At 44.6% G+C, this 16,020-nt stretch overlaps 1 protein-coding gene across 2 annotated transcripts in view; it reads left to right on the forward strand.

Moving 5' to 3' along the window:
- RCBTB2 (RCC1 and BTB domain containing protein 2) overlaps window positions 1-15,725 on the forward strand; it is a 99,103-nt gene extending 83,378 nt beyond the window's left edge. For both annotated transcript variants that reach the window (XM_044285973.1, XM_044285975.1), the window contains exon 13: window positions 13,365-15,725. In XM_044285973.1, coding sequence (XP_044141908.1) covers window positions 13,365-13,505 — 141 coding nt within the window. In that variant the 3' untranslated portion in view covers window positions 13,506-15,725. The remainder of the gene's footprint in view (window positions 1-13,364) is intronic.
- Window positions 15,726-16,020: the final 295 nt, after the last annotated feature.

Here is a 16,020-nt window from a genome sequence, read left to right on the forward strand (position 1 = left end):
ATCAGAGAGATAGCAAAAACATTAAGCGTGGCCAAAACAACTGTTTGGAACATTCTTAAAAAGAAGAAATGCATCAGTGAGCTCAGCAACACCAAAAGACCCGGAAGACCATGGAAAACAACTGTGGTGGATGACCAAATAATTATTTCCCTGGTTAAGAAAACACCCTTCACAACAGTTGGCCAGATCAAGAACACTCTCCAGCAGGTAGGTGTATGTGTGTCAAAGTCAATAATCAAGATAAGAATGAATACAGAGGGTCCACCACAAGATGTAAACCATTGGTGAGCCTCAAAAACAGGAAGGCCAGATTAGGCTACTTTCACACTAGCGTTGTTTAAATCCGGCGTTCAATTCCGACACCGGAACTGCCCGCCGGATCCGGAAAAACGTGTGAAAACGGATTACATTTGAATCCTGATCAGGATTTAGATCACAATGAAAAAATGCATTGGAAAAAACGGATCCGCCATTTATGGACAAACTTTTTTTTTTCACATTTTTCTGGTTTAACATGCAAGGGCCGAATCCGGCGTTAATGCAAGTCAATGGGAAAAAAGCCTGATCAGGCGTTCAGTCAAAGTGTTCAGGATTTTTGGCCGGAGGTAAAAATACTGCATGCTATGGTTTTCTGAAAAGCCTGATCAGTCAAAAAGACTGAACTGAAGACATCCTGATGCATCCTGAACGGATTGCTCTCCATTCAGAATGCATTAGGATAAAACTGATCAGTTCTTTTCCGGATTTGAGCCCCTATGACGGAACTCAGCGCCGGAAAAGAAAAACGCTAGTGTGAAAGTACCCTTAGAGTTTGCCAAACGATATCTAAAAAAGCCTTCACAGTTCTGGAACAACGTCCTATGGACAGATGAGACCAAGATCAACTTGTACCAGAAGGATGGGATGAGAAGAGTATGGAGAAGTAAAGGAACTGCTCATGATCCTAAGCATACCACCTCATCAGTGAAGCATGGTGGTGGTAGTGTCATGGTATGGGCATGTATGGCTGCCAATGGAACTGGTTCTCTTGTATTTATTGATGATGTGACTGACGACAAAAGCAGCAGGATGAATTCTGAAGTGTTTCGGGCAATATTATCGGCTCATATTCAGCCAAATGCTTCAGAACTCATTGGACGGTGCTTCACAGTGCAGATGGACAATGACCCAAAGCATACTGCAAAAGCAACCAAAGAGTTTTTTAAGGGAAAGAAGTGGAATGTTATGCAATGGCCAAGTCAATCACCTGACCTGAATCCAATTGAGCATGCATTTCACTTGTCGAAGACAAAACTGAAGGGAAATGCCCCAAGAACAAGCAGGAACTGAAGACAGTTGCAGTAGAGGCCTGGCAGAACATCACCAGGGATGAAACCCAGCGTCTGGAGATGTCCAAGCGTTCCAGACTTCAGGCTGTAATTGACTGCAAAGGATTTGCAACAAAGTATTAAAAAGTAAAAGTTTGATTTATGATTATTATTTTGTCCCATTACTTTTGGCCCCTTAACAAGTGGGAGGCACATATGCAAACAGTTGTAATTCTTACATCGTTCACCTGATTTGGATGTAAATACCATCAAATTAAAGCTGACAGTCTGCAGTTAAAGCACATCTTGTTTGTTTCATTTTAAATCCATTGTAGTGGTGTATAGAGCCAAAAATTTTAGAATTGTGTCAATGTCCCAATATTTATGGACCTGACTGTGTGTGTGTGTATATTATATATATTCTGCGATTACGCAACCATCAATTTCAACAAAACTTGGTATACACATCCCTTGCTACCTGGAAAAAAATATTGTGGTATCACGGCTCTCTAGGACGTACAGTTCCTGAGCTATTCCCAAAAAATGACCTGTCTGTCTAAGCTAGCAGGTCCTTAGTCTCCACATACACAGTTTTACTCCAGGTTTCAATAACAACCCAGCCATTTTTCTTCACTGCTGTAGGCCAGCTTTAGGCTAGGGCTGCACCACACATAGGGCACTGCTACATGTGTCGCATGACATTGATGTTGCACGACAATTTTTTGAATGATGGTCTATGGTGTTGTGCTGCGACATGTGACATGCTGCGACTGCGATGCCACAGTCGCAGAAAAATCCATCTTGGATGGATTTTTTGCAACTGTCGTGTTGCAGTCGCAGCATGCACAGTGCAACACCATAGCCTATCATTATAAAAATTGAGACAAAACGTTGTGTGACACATGTCATCGTGTAGCCCTAGCATTAAAGGGGCAGGGGGCGCTGTGGAGGTCACTGTTAGAGGCGTTCACTGTGAATGTTACTGTTAAGGGGGCAGGCCGCTGTGGAGGTCACTGTTAAGGCAGCAGGGTACTGTGGAGGTCACTGTTAAAGGGGAGGGCTGTTGTGAAGGTCTAAGTTAAGGGTATGTGCTGTGGAAGTCCCAATTTTAAAGTGGTGGGCGTCAGTGTTAAGGGGTGGGGGACTGTGGAGTTCACTCTTAAAGGGGCGGGGTGCTGTAGAGGTCACTGTTATGGGGGATACTGTCTATCTTTTAATGACACACACACAAACATTAAATGAAATAGATGAAATATACCCGTGCGAAGCCGGGTCCTTCTGCTAGTTTGAAATTAAAGAAAATAACCTTTTCTCATTTTCAAACGATTAATACCATTAAAAAAAAAAAAAGTTTTATGCACCCCAAGATAGTACCAATGAAAACTACAGCACTTCCCACAAAATCATTCCCTCACACAGCTTTAATGATGTTAAAAAAAGTTATGGGTGCCAATATATGGCACACTAGGGCTGCAGCTAACTATTATTTGAATAATTGATTAGTTGTCGGTAATTTAATCGATTAAATCAGGAAAAAAACACCAAAATGACAAAAAAAAGGGGTTTATATGATTTTACTTGAAAGATTATGTTCAAAGGCCATATTAAAACAAATTGTGAATGGCACTGTTATGGGGAGGGGGATCTTGTGGATGGCGCTGTTATAGGGAGGGGGATCTGTGGATGGCGCTGTTATGGGGAGGGGGATCTGTGGATGGCGGTGTTATGGGGAGGGGGATCTGTGGATGGCGCTGTTATGGGGAGGGGGATCTGTGGATGGCGCTGTTATGGGGAGGGGGATCTGTGGATGGCGCTGTTATGGGGAGGGGGATCTGTGGATGGCGCTGTTATGGGGAGGGGGATCTGTGGATGGCGCTGTTATGGGGAGGGGGATCTGTGGATGGCGCTGTTATGGGGAGGGGGATCTGTGGATGGCGCTGTTATGGGGAGGGGGATCTGTGGATGACACTATATAGCATCTTATGCTATATGTGTCATCCACAGATCCCCCTCCCCATAACAGCCCTGGCCCTGCCGCTCACAGCAGTATTCCTTAACCGGCAGTAACTTTTACTTTAAATCACCACATCTTTATTACCTTACAATGAAGCTCCAGTAACGGGCAGAGCGGGCGGCGGCGTAATGTCACTTACTCACGTGACGGGTCTGCTCCACCTACTTTATGAATGAAGCGTCACGTGAGTAAGTGTCGTTACGCCGCCGCCCGCTCTGCCTGTTACTTGAGCTTCATTGTAAGGTAATAAAGATGCGGTGATTTAAAGTTCAAGGACCTGCAGGCATAGTGCCTGATCGCCCGCTCCCGCCCGTATAGCAACGAATCGGCCGATTATTCGATAACGTTGATTAATCGTTGCAGCCCTAGGTAACACAAATGATTAAAATGCAACAGTCACAAAATAGTCGTGGCCAAAAGTTTTGAGAATTACATAAATATTGGAAATTGGAAAAGTTGCTGCTTAAGTTTTTATAATAGCAATTTGCATATACTCCAGAATGTTATGAAGAGTGATCAGATGAATTGCATAGTCCTTCTTTGCCATGAAAATTAACTTAATCCCCAAAAAAACTTTCCACTGCATTTCATTGCTGTCATTAAAGGACCTGCTGAGATCATTTCAGTAATCGTCTTGTTAACCCAGGTGAGAATGTTGACGAGCACAAGGCTGGAGATCATTATGTCAGGCTGATTGGGTTAAAATGGCAGACTTGACCTGTTAAAAGGAGGGTCACAGGCAAGGATATTGTGGCTACTAAGATTGCACCTCAATCAACAATTTATAGGATCATCAAGAACTTCAAGGAAAGAGGTTCAATTCTTGTTAAGAAGGCTTCAGGGCGTCCAAGAAAGTCCAGCAAGCGCCAGGATCGTCTCCTAAAGAGGATTCAGCTGCGGGATCGGAGTGCCACCAGTGCAGACCTTGATCGGGAATGGCAGCAGGCAGGTGTGAGCGCATCTGCACACACAGTGAGGCGAAGACTTTTGGAAGATGGCCTGGTGTCAAGAAGGGCAGCAAAGAAGCCACTTCTATCCAAAAAAAAAAACTCCATCAGGGACAGATTGATCTTCTTCAGAAAATATGGTGAATGGACTGCTGAGGACTGGGGCAAAGTCATATTCTCCGATGAAGCCTCTTACCGATTGTTTGGGGCATCAGGAAAAAGGCTTGTCTGGAGAAGAAAAGGTGAGCGCTACCATCAGTCCTGTGTCATGCCAACAGTAAAGCATCCTGAGCCCATTCATGTGTGGGTTTGCTTCTCATCCAAGGGAGTGGGCTCACTCACAATTTTGCCCAAAAACACAGCCATGAATAAAGAATGGTACCAAAATACCCTTCAACAGCAACTTCTTCCAACAATCCAACAACTGTTTGGTGAAGAACAATGCATTTTCCAGCACGATGGAGCACCGTGCCATAAGGCATAAGTGATAACTAAGTGGCTCGGGGACCAAAACGTTGACATTTTGGGTCCATGGCCTTGAAACTCCCCAGATCTTAATTCCATTGAGAACTTGTGGTCAATCCTCAAGAGGCGAGTGGACAAACAAAACCCACTAATTCTGACAAACTCCAAGAAGTGATTATGAAAGAATGGGTTGCTATCAGTCAGGAATTGGCACAGATGTAATTGTCAATAAAAGCCTTTGAAACGTATGAAGTGCGTGTAATTATATTTCACTACATCACAGAAACAACTGAAACAAAGATCTAAAAGCAGTTTAGCAGCAAACTTTGTGAAAACTAATATTTGTGTCATTCTCAAAACTTTTGGCCACAACTGTACACATAGATTTGCTTTCACTAATAGTGATCCTATGCGATAGAGTACCCTATAGTAATGTACCCACTCAGTGTACATAAACATACACAAACAGAAGATAAACTGAGACTAAAACTGGTATAGTAGCAAAATATAAATATACTTTATTGAGTGATACATAAAAAAATTATTATACATAATGTAATGCATCAGATAAAACAGGTGGACTACACCTGACGGGACATAACGTAGTCACACAAAAATAGGGGAAAAGGGCAGTGAAGCAACCCAAAAATTAAGACCTATATCGAGCACCTTCACACATAAAAAGTTGCCTGTTGCAACAAAAGGTAGCCTCACACTATAAGTTTACATACCCATAAGAATAGAGATACATGCCCATAAGAATACAGGTCTCTGTTCTTATGGGCATGTAACCTTATAGTGTGAGGCTACCTTTTGTTGCCACAATCACTTTCCTTGTGGCATAATTAGCTACTTTGTGCATGCTGCAGGGGTTGATCTCTGTGATCCCCATTTTCACTTTGTGGATGCGGGCATCTAGGTGATTAATCCCCGCTACTTTCATATATGGCTCTATTTAAAGCACTGGCAACAGCCCTATTTGCCTTATGATTAGAGTTGAGCGAACACCTGGATGTTCGGGTTCGAAAAGTTCGGCCGAACTTCCCGGAAATGTCCGGGTTCGGGATCCGGACCCGACCTTCGTCCCGAACCCGAACCCCATTGAAGTCAATGGGGACCCGAACTTTTCGGCACTAAAAAGGCTGTAAAACAGCCCAGGAAAGGGCTAGAGGGCTGCAAAAGGCAGCAAAATGTAGTTAAATCCCCTGAAAACAAATGTGTATAGGGAAATGAATAAAAATAAAAATGTTATGAATAAAAATTAACCAATATCAATTGGAGAGAGGTCCAATAGCAGAGAATCAGTCTTCATGTCATAGCAGAAAATCATGCTTCACGTCACCCACCACTGTAACAGTCCATTGTCAGATATTTAGACCCAGGCAGAGGAGAGAGGTCCCATAACAGAGAATCTGGCTTCATGTCAGCAGAGAATCAGTCTTCATGTCATAGCAGAGAATCAGGCTTCGCATCACCCACCACTGTAACAGTCCATTGTCAGATATTTAGGCCCTGGCACCCAGGCAGAGGAGAGAGGTCCCATGACAGAGAATCTGGCTTCATGTCAGCAGAGAATCAGTCTTCATGTCATAGCAGAGAATCATGCTTCACGTCACCCAACACTGGAACAGGCCACTGTCAGATATTTTTAGGCCCCGGCACCCAGACAGAAGAGAGGTTCATTCAACTTTGGGTTGCCCCGCAAATGGTAAAATGAAAATAAAAATAGGATTGAATGAGGAAGTGCCCTGGAGTACAAAAATATATGGTTAAGGGGAGGTAGTTAATGTCTAATCTGCACAAGGGATGGACAGGTCCTGTGGGATCCATGCCTGGTTCATTTTTATGAACGTCAGCTTGTCCACATTGGCTGTAGACAGGCGGCTGCGTTTGTCTGTAATGACGCCCCCTGCCGTGCTGAATACACGTTCAGACAAAACGCTGGCCGCCGGGCAGGCCAGCACCTCCAAGGCATAAAAGGCTAGCTCTGGCCACGTGGACAATTTAGAGACCCAGAAGTTGAATGGGGCCGAACCATCAGTCAGTACGTGGAGGGGTGTGCACACGTACTGTTCCACCATGTTAGTGAAATGTTGCCTCCTGCTAACACGTTCCGTATCAGGTGGTGGTGCACTTAGCTGTGGCGTGTTGACAAAACTTTTCCATATCTCTGCCATGCTAACCCTGCACTCAGAGGAGCTGGCCGTGACACAGCTGCCTTGGCGACCTCTTGCTCCTCCTCTGCCTTGGGCTTCCACTTGTTCCCCTGTGACATTTGGGAATGCTCTCAGTAGCGCGTCTACCAACGTGCGCTTGTACTCGCGCATCTTCCTATCACGCTCCAGTGCAGGAAGTAAGGTGGGCACATTGTCTTTGTACCGTGGATCCAGCAGGGTGGCAACCCAGTAGTCCGCACACGTTAAAGTGTGGGCAACGCTGCTGTCGTTGTGCAGGCACTGCAGCATGTAGTCAGTCGATCATGTGTGCCAGGCTGCCCAGAGGTAAGGACAAGCTGTCCTCTGTGGGAAGCGTATCGTCATCGTCCTGCGTTTCCCCCCAGCCACGCACCAGTGATGGGCCCGAGCTGCGTCGGGTGCCACCCCGCTGTGACCATGCTTCCTCATCCTCCTCCACCTCCAGTAGTGGGCCCTGGCTGGCCACATTTGTACCTGGCCTCTGCTGTTGCAAAAAACCTCCCTCTGAGTCACTTCGAAGAGACTGGCCTGAAAGTGCTAAAAATGACCCCTCTTCCTCCTCCTCCTGGGCCACCTCCTCTTCCATCATCGCCCTAAGTGTTTTCTCAAGGAGACATAGAAGTGGTATTGTAACGCTGATAACGGCGTCATCGCCACTGGCCATGTTGGTGGAGTACTCGAAACAGCGCAACAGGGCACACAGGTCTCGCATGGAGGCCCAGTCATTGGTGGTGAAGTGGTGCTGTTCCGCAGTGCGACTGACCCATGCGTGCTGCAGCTGAAACTCCACTATGGCCTGCTGCTGCTCGCACAGTCTGTACAGCATGTGCAAGGTGGAGTTCCACCTGGTGGGTACGTCGCATATGAGGTGGTGAGCGGGAAGGCCGAAGTAACGCTGTAGCGCAGACAGGCAAGCAGCGGCAGGATGTGAACGCCGGAAGCGCGAACAGACGGCCCGCACTTTATGCAGCAGCTCTGACATGTCGGGGTAGTTGTGAATGAACTTCTGCACCACCAAATTCAGCACATGCGCCAGGCAAGGGATGTGCGTCAAACCGGCTAGTCCCAGAGCTGCAACGAGATTTTGCCCATTATCGCACACCACCAGGCCGGGCTTCAGGCTCACCGGGAGCAACCACTCGTCGGTCTGTTCTATACCCCGCCACAACTCCTGTGCGGTGTGGGGCCTGTCCTCCAAACATATGAGTTTCAGAATGGCCAAAGAGGAGGAGGAAGCCGAGTAGGAGGAGGAGGCAAAGAATGTTGCCCTGCGATCCTTGGCGGCGGAAGGACGTGCGCCAAACAGCTCTCCGCCTGGGGCCCAGCCGCCACTTCATTTACCCAGTGTGCAGTTAGGGAGATATAGCGTCCCTGGCCGTGCTTACTGGTCCACGTATCTGTGGTTAGGTGTGCACACTTGATTTTATCGGATACTTGGTTGTGCAGGGAAGGCACGGCTCTCTTGGAGAAGTAGTGCCGGCTGGGAACAACATACTGTGGGACAGCAAGCGACATGAGCTGTTTGAAGCTGTCTGTGTCCACCAGCCTAAATGACAGCATTTCATAGGCCAGTAGTTTAGAAATGCTGGCATTCAGGGCCAGGGATCGAGGGTGGCTAGGTGGGAATTTACGCTTTCTCTCAAATGTTTGTGAGATGGAGAGCTGAACGCTGCCGTGTGACATGGTTGAGATGCTTGGTCACGGAGGTGGTGGTGTTGGTGGTACATCCCCTGTTTGCTGGGCGGCAGGTGCCAACGTTCCTCCAGAGGCGGAGGAAGAGGACGAGGCGGCGGCAGCAGCAGAAGAGGTAGCAGGGGGAGCCTGAGTAACTTCCTTGTTTTTAAGGTGTTTACTTCACTGCAGTTCATGCTTTGCATGCAGGTGCCTGGTCATGCAGGTTGTGCTAAGGTTCAGAACGTTAATGCCTCGCTTCAGGCTCTGATGGCACAGCGTGCAAACCACTCGGGTCTTGTCGTCAGCACATTGTTTGAAGAAGTGCCATGCCAGGGAACTTCTTGAAGCTGCCTTTGGGGTGCTCGGTCCCAGATGGCGGCGGTCAGTAGCAGGCGGAGTCTCTTGGCGGCGGGTGTTCTGCTTTTGCCCACTGCTCCCTCTTTTGCTACGCTGTTGGCTCGGTCTCACCACTGCCTCTTCCTCCGAACTGTGAAAGTCAGTGGCACGACCTTCATTCCATGTGGGGTCTAGGACCTCATCGTCCCCTGCATCTGTTTCGTCTGCACACTGCAGAAAGACGCAGCAGTTGGCACCTGTGTTTCGTCATCATCAGAGACATGCTGAGGTGGTATTCCCATGTCCTCATCATCAGGAAACATAAGTGGTTGTGCGACAGTGCATTCTATGTCTTCCACTGCTGGGGAAGGGCTAGGTGGATGCCCTTGGGAAACCCTGCCAGCAGAGTCTTCAAACAGCATAAGAGACTGCTGCATAACTTGAGGCTCAGACAGTTTCCCTGGTATGCATGGGGGTGATGTGACAGACTGATGGGGTTGGTTTTCAGGCGCCATCTGTGCGCTTTCTGCAGAAGACTGGGTGGGAGATAATGTGAACGTGCTGGATCCACTGTCGGCCACCCAATTGACTAATGCCTGTACCTGCTCAGGCCTTACCATCCTTAGAACGGCATTGGGCCCCACCAAATATCGCTGTAAATTCTGGCGGCTACTGGGACCTGAGGTAGTTGGTACACTAGGACGTGTAGCTGTGGCAGAACGGCCATGTCCTCTCCCAGCACCAGAGGGTCCACTAACACCACCATGTCCGCGTCCCTTACTAGATGTTTTCCTCATTGTTACCGTTCACCACAATAAGAAAAATATTATTTGGCCCAATGTATTGAATTCAAATTCAGGCCTTTTTTTACAGACACCTAACACTATCTGGCTATCTATTTAGGTACCGTATTACACTAATACAGGCACAGCAGTAATGACAGATTTAGCTGAATATAAATTTGAGGCCTATTATTTAGGCGCTGGGTGACAGGTATACATATACAGACAGAATTAGACTTGGAATTGCACAGTAGCGTGTGTGTGAAGTTATTGAGAATGACCCTATCAGCACCTTGAATCTCATATACCCTTTTAGGGATAGATTTAAAGTAGGCCTGATACAGCAGAAACCACTAATTTAGAGAATTGCTAAGTTGGGAATTGTATTTCAACCCAGAACAAAAACTGTGCTTTGACGGACACAAAATAACTTGACCAGCCTCAGCAATAACCACAGATTTAGATGAATATAAATTTGAGGCCTATTATTTAGGCGCTGGGTGACAGGTATACGTTTACAGACAGAATTAGACTTGGAAATGCACAGTAGCGTGTGTGTGAAGTTATTGAGAATGACCCTATCAGCACCTTGAATCTAATATTCCCTTTTAATGAATAGATTTAAAGTAGCCATGATACAGCAGAAACCACTAATTTAGGAAATTGCTAAGTTGGGAATTGTATTTCAACCCAGAACAAAAATATATCCTTTGCCAGACAGCAGACAGTATTACAATTGGCTGGCCACAGCTGAAACACCAGATTTAGGGTACTGCTATTTTGGCAATTGTATTTCACCCCTCAATAAAATAGCAAGCACAGCCAAGCCCCCGATGTAGGATATAGCCAAAAAATAACCACACTATTGATGGTTAAATGGACTTGGTGACAGCTTGCCCCTGATGTAGGATATAGCCAAAAAATAACCACACTATTGATGGTAAATGGACTTGGTGACAGCTTGCCCCTGATGTAGGATATAGCCAAAAAATAACCACACTATTGATGGTTAAATGGACTTGGTGACAGCTTGCCCCTGATGTAGGATATAGCCAAAAAATAACCACACTATTGATGGTTAAATGGACTTGGTGACAGCTTGCCCCTGATGTAGGATATAGCCAAAAAATAACCACACTATTGATGGTTAAATGGACTTGGTGACAGCTTGCCCCTGATGTAGGATATAGCCAAAAAATAACCACACTTGATGGTTAAATGAACTTGGTGGCAGCTTGTGCTAGCGCACCACAAGACACAAAATGGCCGCCGATCACCCCAGAAAAAAGTGACTGAAAAACGATCTGGGCAGCCTAAAAACAGTGAGCAATTGAATAGCAGCAGTTCAATGATCCACAGCTGTAGATCGATCACTGACTTAAGTCTTTTGGAGGAGTTAATCACTGCCTAATCTCGCCCTAACAGTCGCAGCTGCAACCTCTCCCTACACTGTTCAGAGTAGAGTGACGTGCGGCGCTACGTGACTCCAGCTTAAATAGAGGCTGGGTCACATGCTGCACTGGCCAATCACAGCCATGCCAATAGTAGGCATGGCTGTGACGGCCTCTTAGGGCAAGTAGTATGACGCTTGTTGATTGGCTGCTTTGCAGCCTTTCAAAAAGCGCCAAGAAAGCGACGAACACCGAACCCGAACTTTTTCGAAAATGTTTGGGTTCGGGTCCGTGTCACGGACACCCCAAAATTCGGTACGAACCTGAACTATACAGTTCAGGTTCACTCATCCCTACTTATGATACTTATGTGCATGCTCACACATGTATATAGGATTTGGCTCTCTACATAAGAGGCGATACTATGTGCATGTGTATGAGACCATTAAAGTGATTGTTATACACATGCATGGGACCATTAAAGTGATTGATTGTCATGCACATGCATGTCATCATGTGGGATTTTGTTTATAGTGCACAGGCAGCTTTTTAGGTCCATGTGGAGACATGTAAGTGCATACTAATAAAATCTAGACATTTGTGACATTTCTAGACAGATTGCATAGGTCTTTTATATGCATATGTAATCCTGGAGATCTATATTTGTACTCTCTTTTTTTTTTTTTTTACATTTATGACGAATAGATGTGATATCCTTATGTGTCAAGGTGCTTGATATAGGTCTTAATTTTTGGGTTGCTTCACTGCCCTTTTCCCCTATTTTTGTGTGACTACGTTATGTCCCCTCAGGTCTAGTCCACCTTTATCTGATGCATTACATTATGTATAATACATTTTTTTATGTATCACTCAATAAAGTATTATTTATATTTTGCTACTATACCAGTTTTAGTCTGTTTATCTTCTGTTTGTCTAGGCAACACAAAGTAAAATTTTCTTTAAAGTAGTAAAACTATAAAAAAAATATATAACTTTTTGCCCACTACAGGCATCGCCCCGGCGGCTGGTTCCTCAGTCAGCACGCTGGGGGTGCCTGTCTCTCCTATACTGATGGAAGTCGGATGTCCCTTAGCAGCGCTCTTTCAAATGAACGTTGCTAAGGGAAATTTCAGCCCAAGTTTTCTACCACAAATAAACGTTTTCCCTAAATAAAGTATATTAGAAAAATGTTCCCCATCACTGTCTCTACACTTTAGCAAAAAAACAGCATTTACTCTTTAGGGGGTCAACTTTTCCTAAGAGCAGACCTTGACAGATTGGCTTTTTGCTGATTCCATCCTAAAATTAATTTTAAGTCTTTAGAAAATATTGTAATTCTATTCAACATTTGATTAATTCCTGATTAGATGATGTAGTATGTTTCCAGTGTTCAGCGTCAGAACATTTTTTGGGTAGTGTCAATAAGAGTTCTACCACTGGGTGCCACTGTTTTGTTGTAATTTCATAATGGCAGTGACTCCTTTCCATTTACATTAGTTGAATGTTGTATGTGACATAACTTAAGGGGTCATGCTGGAAAAGATAATGATGACCTAGACTCAGTATAGGTCATCATTATCTCATCAGCGGGGGTAGCAGTCCTGGCACCCCTGTCGATCAGCTGTTTATGGGAGCGATGCGGGCTCACAGCAGCTTTCCAAGTACAACTTATAGGCGCTGTGCTTAGTATTGCAGCTCAGCCCTATTGACTTGAATGGGGGCTGCAACTAGGCCACGTGACTGATATGACGTCACTGGCTTAGGAAGAGGCCGTGATACTCACGGGGCACTCAGCTCTTCTAACCATGACCGTCTTGGGTGCCCTGTGTTGGATCCCTGCAGATCTGATATTGATGATATGATTTTTCCCTGATAATCCCGTTAAATTGCAACTCAACTGCACATTTCAGTTGTTTGTATTAAATGTAACACATACTATTTTATTTTATTACTTTACGTTTAAGATGTGTGGGCATTTTTTGGCAACTGTTGATGCTAAATTGTCCTGCCCCATAAACAAAACTAGCCTGCACTGCTGCATATTCATCATACACCACCTATAATTCAGTGATTATTTGCCATCAGATAAACCCAACAAAGTAAGTATTTTTCGCCCTATTATAACTGCTTATTCTCGTCTGCAAAACAGACAAGAATAGGACAGGTTGAATTTTTTGGGCGGAGCAACGGATGCGAACAGCACACAGTATTCTCTTTGATAAGTTGTTTTTAAAACAAGACATTTGTTTCTAGGACCTAGAAGAGTTCTGCTTCAGATTTTGCATAAACCACATGACCATGGTTACCCAGACGGACGCCTTTGCTAATATGGACAATGATCTTCTAAAGATATTTATCAATAAGGCAAGCAAAGCTGGAGCCTTCAAGAACTGACTGACATGTTGAAGATGATGGTGCTTACTTTATTTCTGAACCTGAAATAGAAGCAGTTGGTGTACTTACATATTCATCTGACTGAAAATGTATTGGTATTTGAAGTTGGATTTCTTGTTAATATGTTCCTGTAATTTAAGAGTGTTTTACAAACTCCAGGAAGTATGAAACTTATTTCTCTTTGGAACAATAAAAAATTAGTTCATTTTAATACTAATAATAGTAATTATACACATGGTTTTATACTTTTGACAATTTTGGAAGGATGGCAGTCTTGATATACAATATGTGATTGGACTACTCTGCATTTTAGGGATTAATTCAAATGAGCATTACGTAGGCAACTGAGCCTCCTGGTTCACTTGAATAGCAATATTGCTTAGTATGTAATTTACTGTGCTTCACCCGATAACAGCAAGCTGAGGTGTCAAGGCAAAATAAAAAGTTTAAGACCTCTTAAAGGGGCTGTTTCATCTTAGACATTGGTGGCATATTGCTAGGATATGCCACCAATGTTAGATAGGTTCGGGTCCCACACCTATCTCTAGCCAGGGACCTCTGAAATGAGTGGAAAGTGGCCGCCTTCCATTACTTTCTATGGGACTGTGGAAAATATCCAAGTGTTGGCTCGCTATCTTCAGCAGTCTCATAGAAGTAAAAGGAGAGGTGGCTGCACTTGTACAGTGTGCTCTTAATTTCTATTAGACTGATTGCGCTCACTTGCCTGTTCTTGTATCTCCCATAGAAATAAATTGAAAGAATGTGAGGTGTGCTCTCCTTCCCTTTCTGGGGCCCGTTCTGGAGATAGGTGTGGGTCTCAGAGGTGGTCTCCCACCTATCTGACTTTGATGGTATATCCTAGCGATATGCCATCAATGTCTGAGATGGAAAGCACTATGTAATGATTAAAGGGGTTGTGCCATCTCTGATGTTTCCGTTGCTAAGCCCTAAGGGTGTCTTCACGCACTGAAGATTGTTTTGAAGACATTTCTACAACTCAAAACCAGTTCAATAAAATGAATAGAGTTCTATCAGCAAGCACATGGATTTCTGCTAGCCCTACTTAGGCTAGGTTCACATCTGCGTTGTGAACTCTGGCATTGTAATCCAGTCGCTGTGTCCCGGTGCACATGCCAGCTTTCAGCCGAAAAAAAAAATGCTACAAACATTTTTTTTGTCTAGCCAAAAGTGACCATATATGCTGGAAAATGACCAGATTACCACCAGATCCCATTACAGTGAATGGGGATTTGGTGGTGCATGGTTGTATTCGGCTATGCTGGATACGGTGAATCCTGGCAGTCTTTTCCTCCGCTGGAACAGACAGTCAGAGTTCACAGCGCAGATGAATGGAATTGATTTTCAGTCACAGAAATTTGTGCAAAAAAGAATCTGCCGTGTGAGGACACCCTAAGACCTTATACACACAAGCATGTGCACTTTAGTTTACATTACCATTAGTGAGTTAGTCCTCCAGACAGGTTTACCATCATGAAGTAATGCATAGCCCTATGTATGTGCAGTTCTCATATTTGGGATGCCAAATATGCTTGTGTGCATGAGGGCCTAGGCAAAGTTTTCAGTGCAGTGGTGACAATTGTTGTAATCCACCATGTTACACAATGCTCTGCAGTGAACAGTTAAAAGGATGTGATACATACAATACAGAGTGTGAGGTTTCATTAAATTGTGCACTTATGGTCCATAGGATCAGTATAGGTTACAAATTTGGGAAGTTCTATAACATGCTTAACCACATGATTGAAAAGGAGTTTACATTTAAAGCCCCTGTATACCAAGAGTCTAGAGAGGAAGATCACAAAAAAAAAAATTACAAAAGATCTGTTTTCTGAAGGTATTTCATTTAGCCTCTGTTGGTGGTTCATGGAGTAGTCATGAGTAGTTCTGCTTGGGTCTTGCCAACATCTCACTGTATGGATGGCTAGTGTACAGAAGACACACTGCAGGGCTACAAGTTAGTTTCATAATAAAACCTGTTGGTCCTACTTCCCACGTTTTGAAGAAGCAAGCTTCTTCCACAGTAGTGTTGTAATGATCATTCTGGGCGGGTGGGTAAACGAATTGCTTCATTTCAGAGGGTTAGGGTCCATTCACACGTCCGCAATTTCGTTCCGCATTTCACACGAGCGTGTCCGGATGCATCCCGGGGCCTGGCGGCAAACCCGCGCGAGTAGGTACGCAGTGGCAGTCAGTTTTGACTGCGATTGAGTTCCGATGTTCAGTTTTTATCGTGCGGGTGCAATGTCTTTTGCACACGCGTGAAAAAAAACACTGTGGTACCCAGACCCGAACTTTTTCACAGAAGTTCAGGTTTGAGTTAGTTGTAGTGTAGATTGTATTATTTCCCCTTATAACATGGTTATAAGGGAAAATAATAGAATTATGAATACAGAATGCATAGTACAATTGCGCTGGAGGGGTTAAAATTATTTTTTTTTAATTATTGAACTCGCCCTAATCCACTTGTTTGTGCAGCCAGCATCTCTTCTGTCTT

Source organism: Bufo gargarizans, chromosome 3 (genome assembly GCF_014858855.1).
Source record: "Bufo gargarizans isolate SCDJY-AF-19 chromosome 3, ASM1485885v1, whole genome shotgun sequence".
Classification (NCBI taxonomy): Eukaryota; Metazoa; Chordata; class Amphibia; order Anura; family Bufonidae; genus Bufo; species Bufo gargarizans.